Source organism: Melitaea cinxia, chromosome 16 (genome assembly GCF_905220565.1).
Source record: "Melitaea cinxia chromosome 16, ilMelCinx1.1, whole genome shotgun sequence".
NCBI classification, from domain to species: domain Eukaryota; kingdom Metazoa; phylum Arthropoda; class Insecta; order Lepidoptera; family Nymphalidae; genus Melitaea; species Melitaea cinxia.
Window position 1 is genome coordinate 12,432,622 of NC_059409.1, and position 23,622 is coordinate 12,456,243.

Sequence of the window (23,622 nt, forward strand, 5' to 3'; positions counted from 1 at the left end):
TATTTTTTCATTTGCTAAAAACTAGGGTAAAACTACATTTCCTAAAAATAAATCCTAGCTAGATTTATTTATCTCCCCCGAAATTCCTTGCACACTAAATTTCATGAAAATCGTTGGAGCCGTTTCCGAGATTCAGATTATATACCTATATACATACGAGAATTGCTCGTTTAATAGTATAAGGTACGATAAATTTACGTGTCCAGATAATCAATTTTTTTTTTCTTGCTTTTTACTAATATTTGTAATATCTGTGTTTTGTAAATGTTATTGCAATATATGTATAAGTGTTATATAAAATGTTTGAGAACCTGTGGACATCCTACATTTACTGGATTTTGGAAATAAATGTAGTGTTATACGTGCTTGTCTTAATAATTATGTTAACAATAAATAAAAAGAAAGATCACATTGTGTATGAAACTTTTATTAAAACTTATTACTTGCATGTAGGTTCTAGGTATATATTCTATTAGAGTTACACATTTCTAATTATGATATTTTAAAAACGTTACAGCGTGATATAACATTTTGTTTAATTTAGTTATTAGTATGAAATTATGCCATTTGGTGTCGGCTGAGTAGAATAGCACCACCCCCTTTCTTCCCGTGGTTAAAAGGCAACCAAGGGATAAACCTAGCTCAAAATCATCAGGGTCCTGGAGAAGGAAGACTTCATGTGAAATCCGGAATGGACTCTCCGTCAAGCGTTCGTGGCATTGGCAGCCGAACTGGCTCCACACATATCGGTACGTCGTTCCTGTGGGCCTAGCCAGGAGTTGGCGAGAGGGTGTCGCAGAGCTTAGGCAACTCTGCGTTTTTCTGAAGTCCTAGGCGACACAGTGTCTGTTTGGCACTGTCTAAGTCGTCTGCAATAGACGGACTAAGGCCAACGATGAAATTAATACCAATGATTAGTATTTATTTTGTTTTAATATAGTTTTACACTAAAAAAGTATATGATTAGTAAATTACAAGATACGCTTCCAAACAAACAAACCCATACTTTATAATATCAGTATAGAAACTGATCACTCCATATTCACTCAATTAGCTTTTTACCGACATTTTCATGGTTCACTTATTTTTATTTTATTTTTATTTTATTTAATGCTTACCAACAGATACACATCAATTACCGTATTAAGAGTACAGTGTATATAAATCATCATGTTAGGGTGTAGATCCAATTACAGGCAAACACAGCTTCCTCTTTTTCCAAAAGTCAAAATATTGAAGGCGAGAGAATAATAATTATAGGTTAAGTTAAGAGAATCATTTTTTAGGTTAAGTTATGAGCTTTAAACTTTTTTTGACTAATTTCTAAATCCACCAAAACTACTGTGAAATATGTCTATCTTGGTTTTTTGATAAAAAACGTTGATGATCCCGACAGATTCTCGGCAACAAGCTATTGAAGCCCAAGTTGGTTCTATATCCTTTGACATACAATGGCTTAAAGTTAACAACCCTAGAGTTACGCCTTGGAACAACAAATCTCTCTAGAAATCTTGTACAACAAGATTTGGTTAGCAATCCAACGGCGATCGATCGGTGATGTTTAAGTATTTTAACCGGTCCTCATAGGAACGCAGTTCACCTAATTTGCCTTGGTGAACTGCAAGGTAGGAAAGAAATCTCTTCTGTATACGCTCTATTCGACCAATATGATAATTGTAGTGCGGGATCCAAAGACTAGAACAATATTCTAAGATGGAACAAATGCATTATAGGTGCATTTTAGAGCAGATATATTTCTGGTATCTATAATCTTAATAACTTATAATTTACCAATAAATTACCAACTGACCTCTCTAATCCTTAAGCGCTATCCAATAATCCTTTATGCTAGAACAATTTGCCTATCAAGAGTAATAAGTATCATTATATATTTATGATAATGACAGGAACTGAAGGGCTTAAGCTACGGGAGGAAATAACAAAATTGTGAACGTCTTTTTTTGGGTTATGGTAGGTATTCACATGTATAATAAAATTTCACAAACCATATTAAAATTGTCTGAGAATAATTTTAAAATTTGTATTGAAAAGAAATTAATTGCTAAATTTTATTATTCGGTGCAGGGTTACATAGTTGATTAAGGGTGTGTGGACTTCGTGACGCTGTATTTCATGCAAATATTACCAATTTTTATAACAACTAACATTTTAAATTTTAAAACGACGATTCAAAGCTGCTTTTGAAGATTATTATATGATAATGTATGTTTGAACGCACACAACACAAGAACTACAGAACGAAATATGATGTGGCTTAGGAGTTGGTTTATTAAAGGCTCAACTTAAAAACTGTTGCATGTTTCATATTAATACGCAGCTAGAACCTTAGATATTAACAAAATGAATTTTTTTGAGCAAAAAAAATGTCACATGAGCGTAATCGTTGGCATAACTAATATTTAAGAAAAACCCATGAAGAGGCGTGTTTCCGTTTAAAAGTACCTCAAAAGAAACAAGGCCAAACAGGCGTACGTCACTGTAGAATTCTAAAACGTTATTAGAAACAATCGTTATGAAATATTCAAAATACCGCCCTATTCGTCAATTTGACGCGAACTATTAAATAAATCATAAATTCACTCCTTTGTAAGGAAAAACATACGTTAGGAATTTTAAAGTAGAAGCAAGGCTTTGCCAGCAACTGAAACAATATTTTTCGACTTTTATAATATACTGATCAAATGCACAGTTTACGATTCCATAAAAGACGTACAGACAAACATTCATTTTTATATATATAAGATGACTTTTAAATATTTATGAATTACGAATTATCACATGACATTCAAATGGAACACAAATTACTAGTAGTCGCCAGTGGTCGAAATTCGACTATGATTAATTAATTTATAATCTAAAACTATTCTCAATTTAACCGCAGACTTGACAATCAACAAAAGAGTATAATATGCGTGTGTGTGTCAAATACATGGTAGCGTTGTTTTTTTTATCGATTTAATGTATTGTTTATAAATAAATAAATCTATGGAAAAAACAATTAATCGCTAAATACGTTTGTAAGCGCAGAGCTCAAGAACGGCTCGACCGATTTGGCTATTTTTTAGGCTCTTTTTTAGGCGCTAGAACTGAGCAGAATATCAGAAAATTTCAGAAAACATAACGGTTATTTAAATTTTACATGTTTGACAGCTTACAAAACGAGAAAACATCTATCAGATTAGCTAGTAATAAATATATTATTATTTATATATATATTCTACAAAAAATGATTCTGTAAATTCACGTGTCGTATAAATGATAGTAACATACATATGTACCTACATATGTGTCAAACATATGGAAAAACTTTAATGTTTTTCAAAAAACTTTAATTTTTAATACTAATATACATTCAATTACCAACACCTGATGATACACGGATATCATAGTATAACCTATAGATGCTTGCAACACCAGAAGCATCGCGAGCGCGTTGCAGATGCTACCTCCGCTCACAGGAACACAAAAGTTGAAAGCAATGTTATTTAGATGTGTTCTTCTTAAAGGTTGGGGTACTTCCCCAGACGGGCTACGCCAGATTTAGGGCAGTATATATCCTGCCATACTCTCCCTTGATGAAAATAGCTTGTACGAGAATAATTCCAGATTGCTACAAATTGAAATTTAACGGCTTTTTAATCGACTTAAAAGAAGGTTTTCAATTCGACTGTATTTTCATGTGTTATCCTTATAACTTGATACTGGGCATACAAATTTTTTTGAAAGCCGTTTTATTTTTTTAACCGACTCCAAAAAAAAGGAGGAGGTTCTCAATTCGATTGTATTTTTTTATGTATAACTTTTAACCTAAGAACTTTTGACTGGATGGACTTATTTCAATGATTTTCATTTTGATCAAAAGTCGGTACGTGTCATGTAGTCCCATTTAAATTTAATTGAAATTTAACAAGCGGTTTTCGAGCTATATGTAATATTGCGTATTTGCTTGACTATTTTTTCGTCGACCTACGTTGTTTTATACCGCATTACTTTTCACTGTGTATACTGATTTTTATGATTCCTGTTTTAATCGAAAGCTGATGCTTATCTTGTAGTCCCAAAATTTGATCGAGATTAATGAGTACTTTTTGAACAATCTTTGATAAAGCATATTTGTGTAACGATGTGTACTGTCGTGACGCCATCTATCGGAATTCAGTAAAACTACTTCAGTTCGGACTATCAATCAAATGATGTTACATGGCAAAGATCTGCTATAACGTAGTGAGCTATAATATCCACTAGAGGGCAGTAGCAGTTTGTTCTTCATAAATAATTTTGATGATTCTTGTTTAAATCAAAAGCTGATGCTTGTTTTGAGGTGTCATTTCAATTTGATCGAGATCTGATGACCACTTTTTGAGTAATCTTTGATAACGCGGTGTTACTTTTAATTGAAGTCGGTTTTTGTTTCGTTTGCGAGCAAACAAAATTATTTTTATTTGGAAGCTGGTGCTTGTCATGTGGCCCTATTTAAAATTGAGCGAGATCAAACGAATAGTTTTTGATTTGACACTAATATTTTTTTTCATCACCACCACCAACCCGCCTGCCCAGCGTGGTGGCTATGGGCAAAATAATAATTGTGGAGGCAGACCTATGTCCAACAGTGGACTGCGATAGGCTGAAATTATGATGATGACTTCCCTACCGCTTCTCATTTTATACGTCCTGTCCTATATATACCCTAAGGTTGTCTTGAAGAAATCGCTCTTACCGATAAGACCGCCTTTGTACATCTTTTTTCGTATGTATTACTTTTTTGTAACGTTTCATTGTAGTGTACAATAAAGAGTATTTATTACTATTATTATTAACAAACACAATTACTGTAATCCTAATAAAAAAAAATCTGATAACAATTTTCAGTATCACGCGAGTTTTTCGTACAAAATGTATCAACCGCTTATTTTACATCAATATCTTTACAAGTATATAAGCAACAATAGATCTAAGTAAAGGAATGAAAGTTTATTTTAATTTATTGCTTAAACCTAAGTTTACACAGTCTTCGAAATTGTAATGGAATACAAAATAATATAGTTGTGCGACTGACATTTGGCGCAGTGGAGGGTTGGTAATATAAATAGTGACACACCGAAGTTGAGGGTTGGTTGTCGATTTGAAAAAAAATACAATCGAATTGAGAACCTCCTCCTTTTTTGGAAGTCGGTTAAAAAAAACTTTCAAAAAATTGGTATACCCAGTAACAAGTTATAAGGGCATACATGAAAAAACAGTCGAATTGAAAACTTTCTCTTTTCATAAAAAAGTGTTTTACATTACATAATCAAAACAAATAAATCTTCAATGTCAAGCCTCAAGCAGAACTTTTGGAAATTTGTCATTAGATCTTAAAACAAAAAAAAAACAAATAAAAATTTGTCATATTATATATATAATATATCATATACTGTTACTTTTTACCCTTATAAACACTATTGATGTTCTCTTTGCATCTTTGGAACGTTTTAGAAGTTATAAATATGACATTGCTACGAAGCTAATTGTAATAAAAATTATTTTTAAATAAATTTAAAAATACTTTCAATACATTTAATATCATTAATAAAAAAGGTAATATCCGTTTCTCGTCGTTGCTCTTAATAATATAGATTAAAGTTTTTAGCTTATTTTATTCTGTAGTTAATATGTCACATTTTTCTAGATTTAAAACAAAAAAAGAAATAATAATAATAATAATAATAAACCACTTTATTGCAACTAAAGATAGTATACATAGCAAACCTTAATTCTAGACACATATAGTGCAATGGGCGATCTTATCACTAAATAGCGATCTCTTCCAGATTACCCAACAGAAAAAAGCTAGCAGTGTAACGGGCTTGCGCAATAGTAATAATGTTTAATCAGAATACATATATAAATTTCTACAAACATACATACATATATACACATGCAACTAAAATACAATAAATAAATCATATAAATTTATATATATTTATATACACACATTCATACATATACACAAACACGGGTACATAAATACATACATACAAACACATACATATATACAAACACATACACATATATATACAAATACATAAAAATAAACATGTAAATACACATATATAAGCCAATGAATAAACGTACGCGATAGAGAGATGGGTACAAACAGTGGAAATAAGTATGCATAGACATGCTATTTAAGTCATAGTGAGGTAGAAATGCTTCACGCGGTTTTTAAAGACAAAGATAGAAGGAGACTGACGAATTACTGATGGTAGTGCATTCCACAATTTAACAGCCTTTAATGTAAAAGATTTAGAGTACGAACTCGAGTTGTGAATTGGCACACTCAATTTGTTGTCGTTTTGAGAGCGAAGGCATAGATGAAGAGAAGGGTTGCCAAGGTAAGAAAATCGTTCTTTGAGGTATAGCGGTGAAGTAGGATAAAAAAGGATTGTGTAGAGGAGAGACAGAATATGTAGGTTACGTCGATGTTTTATTGGCAGCCATCCAAGCCTTGAGCGATACTGTGATATGTGGTCAAACTTCTTTAAGCTGAATATATATCTTATACAAAGGTTTTGCAGACGGTCGAGTTTATTGATCAATTCCTCCGACAAGTCTGGATAGCATGCATCCGCATAGTCCAAGATTGGCATCATAAGACTGTTGACTAGCGATATTTTAGTCTTAATGGGTAGGAAATTTTTCCATCTTTTCAGAGAATGAAAAGTTGCGAAAATTTTGCGACTAATTTCAGCAATTTGTGGACGCCAAGAGAGAGAGCTGTCAACAATAACCCCTAGATTTTTTATCACGTTGGAGTAACATACCACGGAGCCATCGAATATAACGTCAGGAAGGTTATAGCGAGCAATCTTTGCTAGTTGTTTAGAAGTACCTAAAATAGAGAACTGTGACTTGCCGGAATTTACAGACAATCCAAACGACCGACTCCAGTTGGTGATAGTGCTCAGGTTAGAATTTAGGGTGTTTATAGCTTCTACAATATTCTCAACAGGCGTTGTCAAATAAACCTGCAAGTCATCAGCGTAAAGATGAAAGGAGATGGAGAGAAGTTCAGTAACAGTGTTTATAAAGATAGAGAATAGTAGTGGAGAGAGCACGCTACCCTGGGGAACCCCAGCACTGAGGCGGCAATACGAGGAATCGCGACCTCCGGCACAGATACGCTGTTGACGCCCGAATAGATAAGAATGGAACCATTCTATGACTTCAGCGGATACATTAATGGACTCTAAAATAGCTAGGAGTATGTCGTAATCAACGGTGTTAAATGCATTGCTGAAATCCAGTAACGCTAGTATGGTTACTTGCTTGTTATCCATTCCAAACCGAATGTCGTCGAAAACCTTCGCAAGTGCCGTCGCAGTGCTATGGCCGGGTCGGAAACCGGACTGGAAAGGGCTCAAGATATTGTGTTTAGTTAAAAACAAGGTAAGTTGGAAGTGAATGATTCGTTCAAGGATTTTAGATAAGAAAGGAAGTATAGATATAGGTCGATAGTGTGAGGGTAATGAAGGATTGGAGAGTTTAGGGATTGGTATGACATTAGCAAGACGCCAAACACTAGGGAAAGTCTTTGAAGTAAGAGAGAAGTTAAGTATATGACATATTACAGGCATAATCTCTTCCAATACCAACATAGCCATTTTTCTACTTATTCCGTCAGAGCCAACGGCATCAGATGAGATAGCTGATGCGTTCCTTGTAATATCAGATGATGTTATTTGTTCAAATTTAAATGAAGGGTGATTGGGTTTGGTACGGCCTTTGAGGAGAGAAACAGTTTGTGCTTTGTAAGGGTTGGGGATAGAAGAATTGGAAAAGTGGTTGTTGAGGACGTTCAGGTCTATATTGAGGGAAGTTTCATTTTTGGAGCGTCCTAACCCAAGAGAATGAAGGAATCGCCACACCTCTGATGAGCTCTTTTTATTCACAGACAAATGTACATATTGTCTTTGAGCGTCCCTGCACATCTTATTGCATTTATTACGTAAACGCCTGTAATTATTGTGATTTAGTTCAGAGGGTTTCAGTTTGTATTTACACTTCGCAGCATTACGTTTGGTCATTAATGCTCTGATATCCTCAGTGAGCCAGGGAGCTGGAAGATGTTTCAATTTTATAGGCCGCAAGGGAGCGTGTTTATCAAAAAGATTAATAAGATGGGAATTAAAGATGTTTAGTTTCTCATCAATAGAAGCAGCATTAAGAACAGCGTCCCAATCAATTGTGTTCAAATCGGTCGTAAAGTTGGAGTTGTTGAAATTTTTGAAAGAACGGCGCATAATGACTGTAGGCTTCATTTTAGGAGGTCGAATCTTATAAGATAAATAAACTAAATCATGGTATGAAAACGCTTCGGCTGAAAGTTGGCCGTGCAAGCAAACAAGGTCTAATGAAGAGACGATCATGAGGTCAAGAAGTGAAGGAGAGCAGTTAGGGAAAAAATGCGTTGGATTAGTGTGGAGCAGAGAAAGGTTAGAGCTGGTGATTATATGCTTGAGTTGATTAGCACGTGAGTCATCTTTAACCAAGCAGGTGTTAAAATCGCCCATAATAATGGTGTGATCGGCATTAGGAACATAAGTTTCGAGCAAGCTTTCAAAAGTTTGGAAGTAGTTAATTTGGAGTGAGGGAGAATAAAATACTCCTAAGAGTACTTTTAGCTTGCCAAATAATACTTCCAAGAGAATATGTTCTGCGGATTCCGAATAAACTGAAGGAGATTTGCTTAGAAGAGAGAAAGGTATGTGACTTCGAAGGTAAATGGCCACGCCACGATATATATAATAATAATCAATATCAGTAAAATTTTATTGCCTAAAAATAATCGAATACTTCAAACAGACAGAACTATTTCAAATCAATATAGCTGTTCTAAAATAACAGATTGTCACTTTCCCTTGATATAAAGTAATTTAAAATAATTTACAATAACAACCACATAATAAATCTTTTTATTATAGGTACCGATAATCACAAACCACTTTTTTTCTAATTACGAGGAAATATGACTTATTTACCTCCAACTAACGATACCATTGGTTTGGGGGCGGAGACGGTACCGTCGATAAAGACGGTCATTGTTTTTATTTCATTTATTACTTACTTGAAACTATGACGCTAGTGCAGAGGATATATAGATGATATGATAAGTTATAGGCATACTTTAATTAATACTCAAAATAATTTTAAAAGCCTACTTCTAATTAAAATCCTAAACTGGGTTTTATATTACTAGGGGTTTGACCATTAATCATGAGTGGCTTGGAAGTGAGGGGTGGGAGGCGTTCGGAGAAAAATCACGAAATCACAAGGAGGGAGAGAGGGCTGTAATAAGATATCACGAGTATTTTTTTCTAGTTGAAAAATTCAATATACATTTGCCCAAAAAATACACGATTTTTAGGTATGGGGGTATATATCAACAAGGGTAGGTAGGGGGTCAAAAATTGCTAAAAAACATCAGGTAATTACAGGACAACCCCTAACTTGAATATACATATGTTTATACTTTATTTTACCCCATAGAAGTATTAAGTAATAGTAATATTTTTACATTGTACCATTTCATACGTGCCATAAAATATTCAATAAATTTCAAAAATTAATGTACAAGAACAAGTAAATATTTTACGGAAACGTGTTTTTCACACGAGTGTCCGACTGCACCCCGCCCATGAAAAGCGTTGCAGCGCTTCGAGTAAACCAACAGCTGTCTCAGAGCACACACCACGTACGTATATCATTTATGTGTATATATATTAAGATTTTATATTTTTCTCATCTATAAAATATTATTATGCTATGCATGTGAACTATTATGGTAGAATAAACATACAAAAATATCATCGTATCCGTAAAGTAACCGAAAAGTTTAGCTATTATGAGACCTTTATCTATTTAAAGTAAGAAAATTTATATTAGCGCTTATTATAAGTATTAAAAAAAATTCATATAGGTACTTAATAATCTTTTTCCAGATATGGCACTTTCATAGGCTAATTCTGTTTAGTTCAATATTCAAAAGAATAGTATATATAGCATTTTCTCTTGAATAATTCGATTTTCGGATTCGAACTTCATGTGTCAATCTACAAAATGTTGTAATTAGAAATGAAAAAGGTTACGAATTTCTCAAAAATCGTGGTAAAAATTGAGAGCATTAGTTTTTTAATTTATCAGTAGTTATTATAACATAATAGCGTTATAACTACATTTATATTTATTTGCAATTTAATGTGAATTGTAGATTTAATTGGTAGCGAAACAAGAAAAAAAATTTGTACACAGAACTATTTTATAACAGCATGCAAATATACAGTACTGCAAAATTACAAAAATTGTAGCAAAAATTAAAAATACATAAATATAAATACATCTTATTTATACATTCGTTAATTTAATTATTATTTAGCAAAGTTTAAAAAACTCCAGAATATGGCAGAAACTTACATCAGCATTCTATCGATATCCCGAGTAGAATGTTTTTCGTGTTCCTTAGAAGGACCGGACCGGGCATGCCTGATCTGGACCGGATAAGGTATGTAACGCAGAAGATTTGTCTGGACCTGATCAGTATGAGATGAGATTTCCCTGATCGAGTCCAGATCAATCATCTGCGTTACATATCGTGCCTGGTTCGGGTCGAGTATGCCCGGTCCGGTCCTTTTAAAAAACACGAATGTATATTCGTGAAAAATTGTTTAATAAAAAAAAGTGAATTGATATTATAAATATGTTACTTAAAATAATTATCATTATATTTATTTCCGTTAATTTTTTTACTTTAAATACTAATTATTTTTATTTATTTTTATATTATTAATTATTTATTATTATTAATTAAATTTTATTTACTAACTTCTATTAATTAACTACTAATTGACTACTTCTTACTACTTACGACTGCTCCACTGTGTAGAAAAGGATTCCCTGCTAGACTGTCCTGATAACTGTGTATATACTAAGTGCGCTTAAAAACATCGATAGCGTGGTTCAGGGTCAGTTCGCGTAATTTCTTTCAGGCTATCCTAATCTGGACCAGATCTGGTCCTAATGCAGTTATGCCTTACCATACTTGATTATATCTTACATCAGGCTATCCTTATCCGGACCGGACCGGGTCCTGATCCAGTATGCCTTACCATACTTGATTACATTTTACATTAGGCTACCCTTGTCTGGACCAGACCTGGTCCTGATAGAGCTTGTCGGATCCGGCGTGCCTCATTCTATCCTGATACATGATCTGGTTGAGGCTGACCTTTTTTCTAGTCGGGATGCCGCCGGCGCAAGACTTTATATTTATAGTAAATACAAATATTGTGACAATAATAGGGTCGACTTTTTTTTCTAGACACAGGCGGCCCTATTTTGTTGTAAATTTTATTTTTGACGTCTTTTTTACCGACTATTTTACATAAACGAAATATAAATTTGTTGCCTTTTATGCTCGATGCTCGATTAATATATTTTTTTCGTAATTCTGTACCTCTACTAATTCTTAAAAAAAATATTCAATATATTATTGGGTTTTAAAACAATTTTAGCAATATGTTAGCGTTAAATATTTGAACATAAAATAAATTTTACTTTTGTCTATGGCTTATTAATATTGTTCATTCATTTGCTCTTTATGTCACTTTACTATACTTACAATATTACTCTATTGTCTGTGGTCGGAAGTACGCCACATTTGCTTACTATTTAAGACTCTTCCAAAAAAATAGAATATACTTATATATTATGTAAATATTTTTTCCATCGATAAAAAATACTAGCAGCTCACTCCGGCTTTGCACAGGTATTTAAAAAAAAATAATTAATAATAAAAACATATAATATAGCCCCCCGGGGATAGTGTTACTTCCCAACAGTGAAAGAATTTTTCAAATCAGTTTAGTAGTTTTGGAGCCTATCCAATGCAAACAAACAACCAAATCTTTCCTTTTTATAATATAGGTACTAAAAAAATGAAATTAATTTTTTCCTGTCATTACTGTTGTCGATAAAGTTAGTTGATGCTAATCTGCTGTTGTTAGTAATTTTAATAGCGAGAAATAACATTATTACTGTTATTAATTGCTATTTTTTATTGTACTTGATATCAAAAGTATACTAAACTTAGCTATCACTACAAGCTTTAACTTAGCCAACAATATATGGTCAAATATATAATACTAAAAATGTAAAATATTTCAAATAGTTTAGCTAATATAGAACGTAAAGTAATAAAGAATTTCATTAAGAAAAATTATTAAAAAAAACGAGTGTGTTTTAGACCACTCGACTGAAGTAAAACTTCTTCCCGATCCGATAACACTTTTCGTAACGCTCTCGTCAACCATTCACCAGCTTACTACAAAAAATATATAGAAATTTGATATCTTATAAATATATTGCATATTCTTGAATATTATATCTTTACATACCATTAAAGATTATGGTGATGTGTGGCTATTGCACCAAAGAATATAGCCACCCCTTCTCTTCCCGTGGGTGTCGTAAGAGGCGACTAAGGGATAACACAGTTTCACTACCACCTTGGAACTTAAGAAGCCGACCGATGGCGGGATAACCATCTAACCACTGGCTTTGAAACACACAGACCGAAGAGGGGCAGCAGCGTCTTAGGTGCGACAAAGCCAGCCCTGCGGTCACCAACCCGCCTGCCCAGCGTTGTGACTATGGGCAAAACACATGGGTTCACGCATTTTTGGCCCGAAATTGTGGAGGCCTATGTCCAGCAGTGGACTCCAATAGGCTGGAATGACGATGGTGATAATAAAAGACTATGGGATATATCACAGTATGTCGAAATATGTGTGATCCCTCTTAGTTATAAATTTAATTACTTCGATAAAATCTGTTGAACGTCCTATAATTTGTATAATGTACGATGACGTAGTACTCATAAAATATATTTTTTCTTGTTAATGCAGTATCAAGCTCTGAATCAACGTCACTGCATGAGAACAGCCAAGCGGCGGTCACATCGATTATATCCTTCTCTATAATCTGATATAATAGGAATAAGCAATCGATTATTTATTAACCTTATGCATTCTCTTTATAACTTCTCTCGACCTAAAATAGTAACAAAACCATCAATTTTTTATACAAAATTCTAACACTATTTTTTATTTTAAATAAATTAAATAAAAATCTTACAATGAATCCTTAAATGAAAATCTTATATATAAATAATTAATTCAATAAAACCAAAATTTTGCGTATCGCGAAGCTAAAGTATTAATAAACTAAACTAATATATTCTTAAAACGTTTTTATATACAAGTATTAGAACTTAATCCACAATATTCTAAATGCAAATTGATTGTAGTATTCTAACAAATAGTAACAATCGCCGTTAGGCACTTACGATAACTGTCAAGAACTTAAATGACCAGAAGACATTTGAACGGAAAAATTATCATAACACTGAAATTAAAATATTAATACAAGGTGATCAAAAGAACAATGAAATTTTAAAATAAATAAAAGTCTTGTTAATAAGTCAAAATATAAAAGCCTGTACCATGTCAAAAATGTTATTGAAAGAGCTCAAAAGCGATTACGACGTTTAACATTTTTAAAATCGTTCTTGATCTTTTTAAAAACATAAACATAATGACTAATAAATGCTTATTATTAAATAACCAATAAAAAAAACAACAAAGAAAAACAACACTAAAGATTATCATAACATCGGTATGTTTGCTCGCAAACGAAAGAAAACCGACTTCAATTACATCGACAAAGTACTAAGATGTGGGTAGTCGGTAAAACAGTCAATAAAATACGCATTATTACTATTATTGGGTATAACTCAAATAGTACTCGTCAAATTTAAATGGTACACATAGCAAACAGCAATTTTCTATGAAAAAAATAATAATCAAAATCGGTACACCCAGTAAAAAGTTATGAGGTAATATTATATGTATATAAAATATAGCCGAATTGAGAACCTCCTCCTTCTTTGAAATCGGTTAAAACCCCAAAACTGAATAAATATCTCATACTCGAATTATGTCTACGGTTACTTATAATTAACTTTCGAAGAAGAATATTAATTTAAAAAAATTCTACTTGGCAGGTAGCAATGCAGTTACCGAAACACCTGAAGCTAGCGGCAGGATGTACCGGAGCTGCCACATTTGGCGTCATCTTTGGCTGGGTGTTATTTCCAACAATTTTGAAGAGCCAATTGAAAAAGGTAATAAATAATTTGACAATTTTTTTGTTTCTTTGTAGATTTTCGTTTTAAGAACCAATTTTGATCCATTTGCTAGTAGCAAATTGAGCTGAATATGTCTTCCTTTGATTGATTGATTCTGCCTGTACTATGGTACAGGCAGAATAGGCCAGGCATAGGCTTTTTTCCCATTTAAAAGAAGGATTATTGTTCTTATTTATAAAATATAACTTTAATAACAAAGCTTTGACTTTGCGGCCACTTTAATACAGTTGTTGTTGTGAGAGACAGTGCCACACCACACTTGTAGCAAATCATGGTTTACTTTTGCCATCGTAAAACTGTTAGATTGTATTTACATGTTAATTCAAATATTCATTAATTGTTTTAGTGGATATTTCAAGAAAATATAATATACACATACTGATTGACAGCCAATTCTTAATATTTTAATTTGACGTTTTCTTTTTGAATTTTTTAATGCTTTTGTTCTTTTTTCAAAATTTTGATGCTTTCTTATTCGCTGATGATCTTAAATTAAATAATGCCTATACGAACATTACAGAATCAATAACTTCTATAGAATTACATCGACAGACTTGTAATGTGGTGCAACTTACGCAAAAAAAAAATAACCGAGTACAATATAAATGATGATGAAACTACCAAACTTTTAAGTATACGAGATTTGAGTGTCATAATGGATAAAAAATTAACTATCCAAGAATATATCTCTAACATTATTTTGAAGGATACTAGATCCTTCGGTGCTAAAATTGAGGAAGTTGAAAACAATTGAATATTTTGTTCTTATACAAGTTACTTAAAACCAACATCGACAGCGCATTTCTGATGAATAGAATTAACTTTCCAGGTTCCAAGAATAACTCTACGCCAAAAAACCTACAAGTGGTTTTACAAAACATTATATATATTTGGGGATACATCCCCAATTAGTGAACTAATTTAGGTATAGTTCTCTTTTGTCCAGAATGACTAAACGATACAATCTGTTCCACGGGACTTATGATTTAGATGTATCAGCTTGTAACTAATTTTTTCTGTTTTATTTATACATATAATATATATGTTTATATAATGTATACTTATGGTTATATATGTTTCTTTTTGTTTTTTTTTTTTCTCTCTTGTTATTCCTATCTTAATATTTATTAATTTCTTTTCATTTTGTTTAGTTTTAAAACGTGTTTTCTTAATATGTAGTTTGTATTCGCCTGTAATTGGGAAGGCTTTTTAAACGATTTTCTTGTTTTTTATTATTAATTTTTATGTAAGTGTAATGTAGCTGCCGTTGGTGTTTCAAATAAATAACTAAATATTCTTTAGTATACTTTATTGATATCAAGTATGGATAATAATAAAGCACAATTTGATATTGTGGAACGTATTGGCTTATAACCATTAATTAAATTCTATTCGATGTAATTACACTTAGTTACAATTATAATTGGTATTATTTAATTATTAGTTCAAAAACGGAGAAAGGAAAATGTATACATTTGTTTTATTCTTTTAACTGTTTTTGAATTAAATGTAATGTAATATTTCTAGCTCCTCTCCGAATTAGATTTAAAAAAAAAACGTGCATGCGTACAAAGTACACATGTCAGAAGTGAAACTTCTTTGTCAAACTTATTTTTAAGTCTCTTTTATATTTGTACAAATCTAAAGCATAAGAATTCCATTCCAGCTCTATCTAATCAGTAGAATACACGCTAGGTGGCTGGTTGGTTGCTACCAAATTCAACATTAACTGTTGTTCGACAAAAACGCTGCCGTTTCATCAAAACGTTCCAAGTTTCATCCGTAAAAATGTTACCCTCATACGCCTAAGGAAGTATCACTTCAAAAATATATATTCTCAATAGATTGTCGTTTACCTGTATTCACGGTTCTAGTTTCACCTTTAAACTCGTGTCATAATGTTTTAAAGCTCTTAATGAAATGTACTAAAATGAAAAAAAAAAACTGTTTCAGAGACTCGCCTTCAAACAAACAAAGTAATAATAAAATTTCTAAAATTATGGATTCAAGATAATTTCTCAATGTTCTCTCTTTTCTCAGACTCATTTTACGAACTTATTTCGTTACTTTTTCATTTCATTTGCTGAAGCGGATCTCAGGCTGATGAAATTCAGGCTGCTCAAAATTTTGAACATGATATTTCCCTGTGCCCTATCTTAATAATTTACTTTATCTTCTGTGAACTTTGACTTCTTACTGTATTTATATGAAATAATAGATAATCACATCGCTTCAGCCTGTAATATCCCACTACTGGGCATAGGCCTCTTTTCCCATGTAGGAGAAGGATCAGAGCTTAATCCACCACGCTGCTCCAATGCGGGTTGGCGGATGTATTCCCTACTATGAGTAACGATCGCTATCAGGTGTACATGATAACAACCGGGACCGACGGCTTAACGTGCTCTCCGAGGCACGGTGGGGAGACCCACAAGGACTGCACAAACACCCAGACCACGGCGAACACCCGTATGGCCAATACAAATGTTTGTCATGTGCGGGGATCGAACCCGCAACCGCCAGCGCAACAGGCACAATCCATGACCGTAACCGTTACGCCAACGCGGCGTCATAATCACATAATACTGTGTATTTATTAGGAAATGGCGTTATCAAAAAAAACAGACGTTCGGCAAATGTGGGAGAAAATTCCTTTTGCACTCGACTTTAAGGTATACTTATTCAACTATACTAACGCTGAAGATGTTCAAAAAGGAGCCTTGCCTATTGTGAAGGAAATTGGACCTTTTTATTTTGAGTAAGTATGTAAAATGTAGACGTTATATTTATGTAAAATTTAGTCTTTTCGTTATTATTACATCTGAGAGAAATCTGTCGGCCCTCGACAGCGCCTGCATGGATAACACGATTTTTGCCTGTTTCATTATCTTTCTGAAAAATAAAGCCTATATTTTACTAGCGTTCTACTGATAAAAGATTTTTTCAATTCGGTCCAGTAGTTTTTGAATTTACTTTTAAGAAAAAATTTGTTGTCTGTAAAGTTGGTTTACGGACGATAATTTAACGTGACAACGTCAGAACAAAACATCTCCTCGGACGTATAGGCCAATCGAGTGATAGATGCGGCGCAAGCCGCATCTATCTATATTCCATATACTATTACTGAGCGTATATGGAAGTATATCTATTATCACTGAGCGTAACGGGACAATGAGTGTAACGCAATGAGTCATCCTTTTTCATGCATGCCGCCGACATTCATCGATTTATTAGCCGTTGTCACGTTAAAAATCAAATCTTTCTACTTTATAGTATTAGTATAGATATTATTATCCATACCGTTTTGAGCGTTAATTATAAATAATAGTAGTTATTATATAAATATGATATTATCCATGATACGTTTGTTGTGGTTTTGTAAATTGATGACAGTAAAGACAGTAACGTGACTGTCAATTCGTAATAGTTTAAATAATAAATCTCATATGGAATAAACATAAGTATATTGCATCATGGGCAATTTTAAAGCCTGTGGATGTTAATAAAAAAAAGTAATGTCATGTGATTACGTAAAGAAAATGACTATGCGAGTCGTAAGCTATTATAACAGTAATTATTTTGTAATGGCCTTGAAAATGTCTTTTATTAAATTTACAATGTTTAAGGAAGATAAATGATGTTTATAAACGAAACATTCTTTAATATGTAAACTTTTTCAGGCTTCAGGTTCGAAAGTAAATGGCACTTAATTTTTTTTTTTGTGTTATGAATAAGTACAGTACGTCCAAAAATTTTTGTATAGAAATTCTTACATAATGATATAGGACATATTCCAAAGAAAATAGAGACTAAGATAACGTAATAATCAGATGTTTTCAGAGGTGTACTAGAAAGTTTTTAGGGTAGCCATTATTCTTAACAAGTTTGGGCGAGTTTAATATAAAAGCAAACATCTGGATTAACATTATTACAGTTGAATACTTGATCCTTCTTCTAAGGATATCTATACAAATGAATAAAATTGGAGTGTCTGTTTGTAATATTAAAATAACCGCTTTTTAATAAATTCATATGTAATGTATACACGGCACATATAACAAAATTACATTTTTTATAATTTTTGTCTGTCTGTCTATCTGTTTGTCGGTTTGTTCCGGCTAATCTCTGAAATGGCTGGACCGCTTTTGGTGAAATTTTCACTGATAGACAGCTGATGTAATAAGCTACTTTTATTATACAAATTTATTTATTTTTGCTTTAGCAAGTCATGCTCGGATAAACTATTACCTAATTTTAGGCTTAAAATACATATACACACTTACAAGCACATCGTTAACAACTATAACTGTGACTGTGTAACACTTAATAGATTAAATTCTGTTGAAGTACTTGGGGGTAGTAGTGGATGAACAACTTAATTAGAACTTACATATTACTACTTTAATAGCTAGGATCAGAAAGCTAATGTACAATTTTAGAAAATTTACGTTCAATATGTGAAGAAAAGCTTCTAATTTAAGTCTATCGAGCGCTCTGTGAGTGCCTCATAAGATATTGCATCTGTGGATGGGTAGGCGCTGGTAAGTCAAATGTAATGCTTGCAGAGAAGGCCCAACGCGCGGTCCTAAAAGTATTACTCTCTGTACCTTATACTCGTAGGCATCCGACAGTTGTGGTTTATAAACAAGCTGATGTACTGACTGTGAGACAAACATACATTTATGAAGTCGTTTAAAGATACCACAAAAAGTGTGTAAGGTAACCTAACATACCAATAATGAACAAAATAATAAAAAGATGTCCGGTTAATCCTACCAAAACAGCGTTTGGACGAAAGCATTACTATTACCGTGCTCTAATTATTTACAATAAAATTAACACAATTTTAAACATCAGAACTCTTAATAACTATATATTAAATATAATATTACTTGCCTGGTTAAAATGCTTAGATTATAATGCTACAGTATGTATATAAAATATATGTATATTAAAGTAAAAAATTGGATATCTATGTACATACAAATGTTATGCCCGATGTGTGTTTGTATCTGTATACCGAATGTTTAATTTACTAGTGTTAAGAAATTTAACATTTTCTTCAATAAACAATACTGATCTATCAAAAAAATCCTTTCATATTTTTCTTCTGTAGAGAATGGAAAGAAAAAGTCGATATTGAAGACCAAGATGATACTGATACGATTAATTACAAAAAACTGGACACGTTTTACTTTAGATCTGATCTATCTGGACCGGGGTTGACAGGGGAGGAGGTGGTGGTGTTACCTCACCCATTTATAATGGTAAGACCTTAGCGGGCTTAAAAGTTTTATCCTAAATAAAAAATGCTGCATTTTAACTGACTAAAAAATGAAAAGGTTCTTAATTCGAATGTACAAATGTTTTTTCTATGTGTTACTTCATAACTTTTTACTAGGTGTTCCGAGTTTGATGGGTTTTTTTTTATTCTAAAGCTAGTGCTTATCCTGTGGTTTTGCTTTTCTTCAACTTGATCGTGGTCTGACGAGTTACGTTAATAATAAACACAAGTATCTTATTCATTAACTCATGTGGTGTTCGTAATTTAACAATGTGACGTACAGCTCCTTAATAGCAGTTGATGACACAGACAAGTTAACTATATCAAGTACATCATTACAACTGATATTAGGGTCAATTGAAGACCTCGCAATACTTGGTTTTAAAAATATTTGACAAACTTCGGTAGATTCAATTAAATGCGTTTGTATTTCTATTGTAGCTTCATAGTGTCTCAATTAATTTGATAGACTAATTTGTGAATCACTTGCTAAATTTCTAGTTTATACTTTTTCTTCGCTAAATGTAACTTTTTTATTTCATTTTAGTTTTTGGAAAAATTACATGTACTCTAAAATTATCGTAGAAAAGGAGTTATAAAACGAACATCAGAATAATTAAAAAAAAAAGGAAATATATATATACAATGTGTTACTAAACTGACGTTTTTCCCTTTTAGTGCAATATCATAATCTTAATATGCTTATTACTTGCCCAACGCTTTAAAACTTAACTTTTTAAAATTATTTATTAAATCATTATTATTTATAAAACTACCCTTGTGTACATTAGTGTTGTATATTTATATAATTTCTTCTTTATCTTTTTAAGAGTGCAGCAACAATTGTATCTCGAGAAAAACCAGCCATGCTTAGCATGCTCGGTAAAGCCTTGAACGGTATTTTTGACGGCCCAAGTGATATCTTCATAAGAGTTAAGGTTTTAGACCTTCTGTTCCGAGGTACTGTGATCAATTGTGCGAGAACCGAATTTGCTCCAAAAGCAGTGTGTACGGCGCTGAAGAAAGAAGCAGCGGATAGCTTGATATTTGAACCAAACAACCAATACCGTTTTTCTATTTTTGGAGTGGTAAGCTATAAACCCAATTGCTGTTTAGTGTTGTACTCAATAACTTCAGTTAATGAATAGACACCGAAAACGGGAATAATAAGTAAGCTATCACACTTTTTTTTAAATTAAGTTGTATAAGTGTGACGGGGAAGAACATCCAAATCCATACGAAAGATTGAAAAAAAAATGTCAGGAAAGTAGATGTTAACAACCGCAGTTAACGTGATGTTAACTTCTGAGTTTCTTGCCGATTTTTCTCTGCAGAATCTACATTCCGAATTGGCGGTAGCTTTACTTTTACGAAAATAATAATTTAATTAATAATAATAATTTATTTTTAAAGTTTTAATTTGTAAAATGACGATTCGTGTGTGAAGTGAAGTGCTCTTGGGGCCTATTTGAAAGAAAAAGAAGCTGTTTTTGATTTTGATTTTAACAATTTTTTTGTAAAAAAATATATCGGTATTGTTAATTTGTTAAATCATATTTTATATGTTGTCTTCCAAATCAAATTAAATAATGTATGAGAATAAAAATTGGTACATAAGAAATCGGGAAAATTAATTATATTGATCATCATTGTTTTTTCATTAAACCAAATATACAATAATATATTATAAATACAGTTACTAAAAGTGTAAATAATTTTGAAAATAATACTAACCAAATATACAAATCTTCTGTGACTAACGTATAATTTTTTAAATAGCGTAATGCAACTGTGGACAAACATGTAATCAGCGTTAAGAGAGGTATCAAAAATGTTATGGATGTTGGCAAGGTGGTCGCCATTGATGGTAAGACAGAACAAGAAAAGTGGACTGGGAAGTGCAATGAGTACGAAGGTACAGATGGTACAGTGTTTCCACCTTTTCTCACTGAATTCGACAGATTGGAATCATTTTCTGGAGATTTATGCAGGTATATTATATACAATTTATGACAAAAATAACTATATATTCAATATTCATTATTTAGCGCCGTTTTTGTAGCTTACAGTGTCGTCAAATTCATTTTACATTTTGTCTTTAACTATATTATTATGCAAATAAATAAAATTGAAGCGTTCTGTTTGTAATATTAAAATAATCGCTTTTTACTAAATGCATATAGATGTATACACGGTGCATACACTAAAATAACATTTTTTACAATTTTTGTCTGTCTGTCTATCTGTTTGTTCCGGCAAATCTCTGAATTGTGACGGGACTTTCACTGGCAGATAGCTGATATAATAAGGGGTAACTTAGGCTACTCTTATTTTAGAAATTTATTTATTTTATTACTCTGCGAACTGAACTATAACTTTTTGTTAAATTCCACGCGGACGAAGTCCCGGTCACAGCTAGTATAGGAATATTTTAATAAAATTATATCGACAGTATCCATGTACCAAACCAAATAGATATACCTACTTGTACGACACGTTGGCGCAACGGTCATAGCACTGGTTTGTGGCTGGATCGTTACTCATATATATATATCCACCAACCCGCATTGGAGCAGCGTGGTGGATTGAGCTCTGATCCTTCTCCTACAAGGCTGTGGGATATTCCAGGCTGAAGCGTTGTATTGGTTTAGTTATGTTGAATACTAAGAACATTACAAATACTTTGATTTTTTGCTATAAGATGATTTTTACTTAGTGGTAGGAAATAATAGGCTTAGCTGCAATTTGTTATGACATGGGCTGTTATATAGTTTTATCAAATGTATTATCAATATTCATCTTTATCAGTGATTATTAACATATTCTGAAATAGTTATTTACGAATCCAAAGATTTATGACTGAAGGTTGTTGCTTAAACACATTGAAAAAACTATTGTGTGATATTTATTGGCAATGAGTTACAGTATTTGGCTATCTATTACTGAATATGTAATTACAAATTATATACTTAAATTAATAATCGTTATTTTTCATCGACATCATCATTAGTACTTAGGTTCATTTAACTACCTACATTACTTTCAGAACTTTTAAACCTTGGTACCAAAAAAAAACCTCATATCGTGGAATTAAGACCAACCGTTACATAGCCAATATTGGAGATTTGGCCAATGACCCAGAACTACAATGCTATTGTGATGCACCTGACCGATGTCCGCCAAAAGGTCTCATGGATTTGACTAAATGTATTGGAGCGCCAATGCTTGTCTCTATGCCACACTTTTATGATTGCGATCCTGAATTATTAAACAATGTCAAAGGTTTGAATCCAGATGTTAATGAACATGAAATAGTTATAGATTTTGAGCCGGTAAGTTTAAAGCTATTTTATATATTTGATAAGTCTCCTATGTTTTATTTGTTTACAATGTTTATCAGGAAGGCAAAAGTTAAACGATTCTATGGCGTTTTGTTTATTTTGGGCTAATATGTACAATATAGGTAGATATTTTTATCGGAGGTTAAATTTTTGTTATTTCTGACTTTACCTTAATTCTGGTGCTGCGGTAAGTGTACTCATGCTCCGTACGGCGACTATCACGCGTTATTTTCGAACAAATTTACGTAAAAACGATCTTTACTGCAAGATCAAAATACGATACGAACTGACCTTTAACGACTGACAAATCGACACTTTTAAACAAAATAACGCGTCAGACATAATATTCTAATAAAATTAGTAACATTGCGTGCTAGAATATAGGTTTAGAAATTCGAAAAATACCCAAAACCGAATCGGAGCACCCCACTGTCCACGTGGTCTTGGTCTGCCCTACCCCTAGAGTGTTTTTTTTTAAGCCGGAGGTGCGGAGGGAGGGTTACCCTCGCCCGCCGTGCGAAAGCGCGCGAACGAATGCGTAGAGGACCGGCTGAGCACGCAAGGGCGAAAGGGCTGCACTTCCCGCAGCGCCGGAGCCAAGCGTTACTCTAACCTTAAAGGTTACAGCGGGGTTTAACAAAAATTTAACCTCCGATAAAAAAATCTACCTATATTGTACATAATAACCCTATTTTGTGCATACGTTAAATTTCATAGTCGATTTTGGTAGTACA

General features: G+C 32.7%; 1 protein-coding gene across 1 annotated transcript in view; it reads left to right on the top strand.

Moving 5' to 3' along the window:
- Positions 1–23,622, top strand: part of LOC123660953 (indole-3-acetaldehyde oxidase-like) — a 44,873-nt gene that overhangs the window by 17,912 nt on the left and 3,339 nt on the right. The window contains exons 17-22 of the mRNA XM_045595971.1: positions 14,120–14,239; positions 16,864–17,021; positions 19,380–19,530; positions 20,378–20,635; positions 21,327–21,538; positions 22,594–22,879. Of these exons, the coding sequence (XP_045451927.1) occupies positions 14,120–14,239; positions 16,864–17,021; positions 19,380–19,530; positions 20,378–20,635; positions 21,327–21,538; positions 22,594–22,879 (1,185 nt within the window). The remainder of the gene's footprint in view (positions 1–14,119; positions 14,240–16,863; positions 17,022–19,379; positions 19,531–20,377; positions 20,636–21,326; positions 21,539–22,593; positions 22,880–23,622) is intronic.